Below are 7,500 nucleotides of genomic sequence, written 5' to 3' on the forward strand. Positions count from 1 at the left end.
GTTGTGTTTGTCATAGTGTGCGTGTGTTGTGTGTTAGTGTGTGTGTTGTGTTTGTCATAGTGTGCGTGTGTTGTGCAAGGCTCCGAACCGGTTCAAGGAACGGAAACGAAAACCGGAAACGAACGGTATTTTACGAGGAACAGAAACGAAAACGAAATGGTCTTTAATTGTTCCAGAACAGAAACGTTAATTTGAAATCTTTAAAACCGGTTAATAACGTTATTTTTTCGTTCTTTGTAGTAGGCCTATATAACTTAAAAAATATTTTTAAAAAAAGAAGAAAGCTGAGCCTTTTATGGCCGAATAGGCTAAATTAAATGTATTAAATTTGTAGCCTACATCTTGTCCTGTTTTTGTAATGTAGCCTAGGCCCCTAAATCTGTTATTTCACAGTCAGGATCTTAAATGCTTGCTTAGCGAAATGAAGAGATTTAGATATTACAACAACACACCATAGCCTAGTTCAGACTAGGGATGTGCGCAGCGACTATTTTCACTGACGACTAGACGGTGGTTTTGTAACCGATTACATGACTAGTCTAAAAACAGGATTCCCAAGTTTCTACAACAAGTGCTATTTAGAAAAATTGAGGATGTTTCTCAAACTCTGCAAGCTAAGATGCATGACTATTCTTGATGTTTCCCAACCACTCAGCGGCAGCCAATTTGCACGCGTTGCGCAGGGCTGTCACACACTCTCCTTTGTTTGCCAGTGCAAAACAGTAGTTCAGCCTGTCCTTACAGCGTAGTACTTAGCAAAGATATCAATGTGATTTATTTTGTTTAATTGAAGAAGAGTAGGCTAGCCTATAGCCTGTAATGTTTCAGTAGGCTAAAACTAGATTTCACATAAAGACCGCGGATGTCAGAGAGGGCAATAACGTTCGAAGGCAAATTTATTCCAACATTGGTCCACAAAGAATGATGGAAATAATAAAGTGAAAGAAATAATAGCCTACTGTGCAAATATAATGTTTTATATGGACCTGCCTACTGTGCAAATATAATGTTTTATATGGACCTGCGTGTCTGCAATAAAGTTCCTCTATCTTCATAACCAACATTCAGCGGAAGCCAATTTTCACTCGTTGAGCATCTCGCTCCCAAGTCTGGTTTGGCTAAAACACGGAATACTTTGTGACAGTTGCTTGGATGTATACTAGTATGCATAAACCTATGTTTTGCAAATCTAATGGTCTGCCTCCTTCAGAGTTCTACTCGGCAATTAGGCTGTGAAAGCGAGCGCGCCTCTTGGAATCTAGTCATAGCCTATTGTTGCACAGATTTCCGTCACGTCTTGACTTTCACAAACCAAATGATTAGGCTACATTAATTAATATGAGCACACTTTAGTGACAATGTGCCGTGCAACCCTGATCATTGAATAGCATAAGTTAAATGACTATAATATTAAAGACCGCGGATGCCAGACGATAGGCTACGTATTAGGTGTATTAGGTGTATTAGGTGTATTAGGCGTATTAGGCGTATTAGGCGTATTAGGTGTATTAGGCGTACAGGCGCCAAATCCGGAGCTCAAAAGGAACGCAGCATAAACAATAGGGATTGTGCAGATGAATGAATGAGGTGACTAATTATTTATAAATAACATAAAACATAAAACGAAATAAAAACAAACAATAGGCCTACAGGCGCAGAATAAAATAGCTTGCAGCAACAGTACAAGAAAATATTTTTTAAAGGATGATGAGCTATGATGATGACTTAAGATAGACCTGTGCATAGTTTACGGTGTGGATTAAGAGCATACGGGAATAGGACTAATGTTGCGTATTTCTTGTAAAATAATCAACAAGGCTACACTACAGCACACATCACCAAGGCTAATATAGTTGGCAATAAGGCCACCACAACCCTAGACTTGTTGATTAGGTTATACCTTACAAGAAATACCGTAGGCTAACACCCCCGGAACGGTGAACGGAACGTTATTTTTCGTTCTTAACCGGTTCAGGAACGCTATGTTGGTGGCGGAACACGAGAACGGAAACGTTAAATATGCTGGTTCTGCTCGGAGCGAACCGATTGAAAAATAATTTCGTTTTTAAGCCCTGGTTGTGTGTTAGTGTGTGTCCCTCTGACCGTCGTCTCTTCTCCTGCTTGGTGTTCCTCTCCTGTGTGTGCGTGTGTGTGTGTGTATGTATGTAGGTGTGTTAGTGTGTGTGCGTGTGTTGTGTGTTAGTGTGTGTCCCTCTGCCCGTCGTCTCTTCTCCTGCTTGGTGTTCCTCTCTTGTGTGTTAGTGTGTGTGTATGTGTATGTATGTAGGTGTGTTAGTGTGTAGGTGTGTTGGTGTGTGTATCCTCTACCTGGCGTCTCTTCTCGATCTTCTCCTGCTCTGCGTTCCTTTCCTGTGTTAGTGTGTGTGTGTGTGTGTGTGTGTGTCTACCTGGCGTCTCTTCTCGATCTTCAAAGTGCATCTTATGGAATGGCTGATGTCCAATCAGGCTTGCACACATTAACACATTAACTGTCTCCATCTGCCTGGGTTTATACATGTAATATACAAATGTAGTCTAGTAATTAAAGGACAATGCTCGTTTTTGACAACCTGGACCTTATTTACGACATATTATAAGACGTTTGACTCACCGAGATCACTTTGGTGTAATTCGGAGGCATGTAGAAGAAATTTAAAATCCAGCGCGAGCCAGTATATCCATGTAATGGCGGTGGTGGGGGCACTTAGAATGCAGTTTCTAAAAATCTATTTTCTGCCGCGAAACGGTTGTTTTCATCAATCTGTCTTGATGAATCGCTAGTTGTGCTTACATAGAGCATAGGCCTGTTGTGCTCTATGTAAGCACAACTAGCGATTCACCGCCATTACATGGATATACTGGCTCGCGCTGGATTTTAAATTTCTTCTACATGCCTCCGAACTACACCAAAGTGATCTCGGTGAGTCAAACGTCTTATAATATGTCATAAATAAGGTCCAGGTTGTCAAAAACGAGCATTGTCCTTTAATTGATATGTGGCCATCTTATCTTATAATCCTGATGTATGTTTTTGTTGTATGTTATGCTTTTAGATTTAACGTTATAGGATTTTAGTATCGTACTTCTCATCTTCCCATGGGACTACAGGTGGAAATAAGACTCAACAACCTGGCTAGTTTACAATCTCTGGTTGTATTGAGAAAATCATGTAGTGCTTGTTCATTAACTTGGTCTGTCCCTCAGCAAATCAATCAATCAAATCAAATCTTCTCCTGCTCTGCGTTCCTCTCCTGTGTGTTCGTGTGTGTGTGTGTGAGTGAATAAGTGAGTGAGTGTGTTAGTGTGTGTGTGAGAGTGTGTGTGTGAGAGTGTGTGTGAGTTAGTGTGTGTGTGAGTCTACCTGGCGTCTCTTCTCGATCTTCTCCTACTCGGCGTTCCTCTCGTGTGCGTGTGTGTTAGTGTGTGTGTGTTAGTGTGTGCATGTGTGTGTTAGTGTGTGAGTGTGTGTGTTAGTGTGTGTTAATGTGTGTGTTAGTGTGCGTGTGTGTGTAGGTGTGTGTGTGTTAGTGTGTGTGTGTGTTAGTGTGTAGGTGTGTGTGTGTGTTAGTGTGTAGGTGTGCGTGTGTGTGTGTTAGTGTGTGTGAGAGAGTCTACCTGGCGTCTCTTCTCGATCTTCTCCTGCTCGGCGTTCCTCTCCTGCATGTTCCTCATGAGCAGGCCCTGTCCCAGCAGCTCCTTGGCGCGTCCGGAGGACTGGATGTCCAGCAGGGCGTTGTGGGCGTCCTTAATCATCCCCTGACGGAAGGCACAGATGCCCAGCTGCACCATGGTCCGGTTATACAGGATCTGGACCGGGGAGACAGACGGGTCAGGAGGGTCAGGGGGAGACAGACGGGTCAGGGGGAGACAGACGGGTCAGGAGGAGACAGACAGGTCAGGAGGGTCAGGGGGAGACAGACGGGTCAGGAGGAGACAGACGGGTCAGGAGACAGACGGGTCAGGGGGAGACAGACGGGTCAGGAGGGTCAGGGGGAGACAGACGGGTCAGGGGGAGACAGACGGGTCAGGGGGAGACAGACGGGTCAGGAGGAGACAGACGGGTCAGGAGGGTCAGGGGGAGACAGACGGGTCAGGGGGAGACAGACGGGTCAGGGGGAGACAGACGGGTCAGGAGGGTCAGGGGGAGACAGACGGGTCAGGAGGAGACAGACGGGTCAGGAGGGTCAGGGGGAGACAGACGGGTCAGGAGGAGACAGACGGGTCAGGAGGGTCAGGGGGAGACAGACGGGTCAGGAGGGTCAGGGGGAGACAGTGAGAGACAGACAGAGTGTGAGAGTGAGTGTGTGAGTGTGCGTGTGTGTGTGTGTGTGTGTGCTACCTGTACGGGCGGGTCAGTGTGCTGGATGTTGTGAGAGTGTGTTAGTGTGTGTGAGTGTGTGTGTGAGAGCGTGTGTGAGTGCGTGTGTGTGTGTGTGTGTGTGTGCTACCTGTACGGGCGGGTCAGCATGCTGGATGTTGTGAGAGTGTGTTAGTGTGTGTGAGTGTGTGTGTGAGAGCGTGTGTGTGTGCGTGTGTGTGTGTGTGTGAGTGTGCTACCTGTACGGGCGGGTCAGCGTGCTGGATGTTGTGAGAGTGTGTTAGTGTGTGTGAGTGTGTGTGTGAGAGTGTGTGTGAGTGTGTGTGTGTGTGTGTGTGTGTGTGTGTGTGTGTGTGTGTGTGTGTGTGAGTGTGTGTGTGCTACCTGTACGGGCGGGTCAGCGTGCTGGATGTTGTGAGAGTGTGTTAGTGTGTGTGAGTGTGTGTGTGAGAGTGTGTGTGAGTGCGTGTGTGTGTGTGTGTGAGTGTTCGGTGCTACCTGTACGGGCGGGTCAGCGTGCTGGATGTTGTCCTGCAGGTGGCTCATGAGCATGAGGTCGCGGGCCTGGTACCAGCGGGAGTGCAGCGCGTGGTGGTAGATGTGACACAGGATGGCGCAGGTCCGGATGCGGTCGGTACGGTCCTTAGAGTAGATGAACTTACTCAGCCGGTCCATGATCAGAGCGCTGTCCCCCCCCTCACTCTCCTCCTGGTCCTGCTCAGACTGGGGGGGGGGGAGAGAGAGAGAGAGCAGACGGGTCAGGGGGAGACAGACGGGTCAGGAGGGTCAGGGGGAGACAGACGGGTCAGGGGGAGACAGACGGGTCAGGAGGAAGAGGAGACAGACGGGTCAGGGGGAGACAGACGGGTCAGGGGGAGACAGACGGGTCAGGGGGAGACAGACGGGTCAGGGGGAGACAGACGGGTCAGACGGGTCAGGGGGAGACAGACGGGTCAGGGGGAGACAGACGGGTCAGGAGGGTCAGGAGGAGACAGACGGGTCAGGGGGAGACAGACGGGTCAGGAGGAGACAGACGGGTCAGGAGGAGACAGTGAGAGACAGACAGAGAGTGTGAGTGAGTGTGAGTGTGTGTGTGTGCTACCTGTACGGGCGGGTCAGCGTGCTGGATGTTGTGAGAGTGTGTTAGTGTGTGTGAGTGTGTGTGTGAGAGAGAGAGAGAGAGAGAGAGAGAGAGAGAGAGAGAGAGATGGAGAAAGATGAGAGATGGAGAGAGATAGAGAAAGATAGAAAGAGAGAGATGGAGAGATAGAGATGGAGAGAGAGAGATGGAAAGAGAGATAGAGATGGAGAGAGAGAGAGATGGAGAGAGAGGGATCCAGGTCACTCGGGGTGTATTCAGAAGGTGTAGAGAATAGCACTTAAAGGAGTAGTAAAGGGAAAATGCATGTTTAGCTCTGGTTTAAGGTTACTTATGATCATATACAATGGTTCAGATCAACACGTTGACAAAACTAGCACTTTTGAGAAAGTCTGATAATTGCTCTACCACCGTTTTGGTCATACAATGGATGTGGATGGGCACCTTGAAAAATCATTCAAAAACATGTTAAACTCTCGATTTCAAAGACAAGAAGCTCACCGAGGGGGTAATTGGTGTCTGTTGGTGTTCTGACATCAAATTCGCCGCAAAGTATGAATCCTGTAGGGTTTTATTGATCATTTTATGAAATCCACTGACTTGTATTGACGCGACCGTTGTAGATGTGTAGATCAATCCGCAGAGGGGATTCAGGAAGCGGAACTACTTACGGTAGCTATTGTTATTGTTTATGTTGCTAGGCTACCTAGTTTGCGGAAGTTTACACATGTATGTGCTGCGACTAAATAGTTCTATGCTAAATAATTAAAAAAGCCTTTCCAGATGAACTAGAATCTTACTTTATGGCGAATTATATGTCAGAACGCCAACTAACACCTCGGTGAGTTTCTTGTCTTTGAAATTGAGTTAAACATGTTTTTGAATGATTTTTCAAGGTGCCCACCCACATCCATTGTATGACCAAAACAGTGGTAGAGCAATTATCAGACTTTCTCAAAAGTGCTAGTTTTGTCAACGTGTTGATCTGAACCATTGTATATGATTATAAGTAACCTTAAAACAGGGCTAAACATGATTTTTCCCTTTACTACTCCTTTAAGTGAAAGCTGTAGCAAGACTGTTAATTAGCGCTTCCGTCTTATTAATTAGCGCTTCTGTCTCGTTAAATCAGTCGTAAACTCAGTACCGTCTATCGGTGCGACAATGTTGCTACGGTGTTTGTATGTGCAGAATAGCGCATAGTGTGTTATCAACCAGTATTGCTCCCAGCCCCCCCTCACCTTGGTCTCCCCCCCCCCCCCCCTCACCTTGGTCCCTTCACCTTGGTCTCTCCCACCCCCCGCCCCTCACCTTGGTCTCTCCCAGCCTCCCCCCATCCCTCACCTTGGTCTCTCCCAGCCCCCCCACCCCTCACCTTGGTCTCTCCCACCATCCCCCCCCCCGCCCCTCACATTCGTCTCTCCCAGCTCCGCCCCCGCCCCTCACCTTGGTCTCTCCCACCCCCGCCCCTCACATTCGTCTCTCCCAGCTCCGCCCCCGCCCCTCACCTTGGTCTCTCCCAGCCCCCACGCCCCTCACCTTGGTCTCTCCCAGCCTCCCCCCATCCCTCACCTTGGTCTCTCCCAGCCCCCCCACCCCTCACCTTGGTCTCTCCCACCATCCCCCCCCCCGCCCCTCACATTCGTCTCTCCCAGCTCCGCCCCCGCCCCTCACCTTGGTCTCTCCCACCCCCGCCCCTCACATTCGTCTCTCCCAGCTCCGCCCCCGCCCCTCACCTTGGTCTCTCCCAGCCCCCACGCCCCTCACCTTGGTCTCTCCCAGCCCCCCCGCTGCTCACCTTGGTCTCTCCCTGCAGGCCCAGGCTGCGCCGGTGGGCCTTGTAGTCAAACTTGTAGTAGGTGTGCATGATGCGCCTCAGGTAGATGCGGCACACCTCCTCCGTGCTCCCCTTGGTCTCCAGGTACTCCAGCAGCCGGTCGATGATCCCACCCACCCGACTCTCATCCTTCAGGTTGTCCACATACTCTGGGAGGGGTGGGGGGAGGAGGAGGGGGGAGATGGGAGAAGAGAGAAGGGGAGATAGGGGAGGAAGAGGAGAGATAGGGGAGGAAGAGAGGGAGGA

At 48.9% G+C, this 7,500-nt stretch overlaps 1 protein-coding gene across 1 annotated transcript in view; it reads right to left on the reverse strand.

The window, feature by feature from the left end:
* The window catches only part of eif3c (eukaryotic translation initiation factor 3, subunit C), a 31,951-nt gene that overhangs the window by 10,130 nt on the left and 14,321 nt on the right, over nt 1-7,500 (reverse strand). The window contains 3 exon segments of the mRNA XM_084456365.1: nt 3,616-3,807; nt 4,817-5,041; nt 7,216-7,403. Coding sequence (XP_084312491.1) covers nt 3,616-3,807; nt 4,817-5,041; nt 7,216-7,403 — 605 coding nt within the window.

The sequence above is a fragment of the Borostomias antarcticus genome, assembly GCF_949987555.1.
Source record: "Borostomias antarcticus genome assembly, chromosome: 22".
Classification (NCBI taxonomy): domain Eukaryota; kingdom Metazoa; phylum Chordata; class Actinopteri; order Stomiiformes; family Stomiidae; genus Borostomias; species Borostomias antarcticus.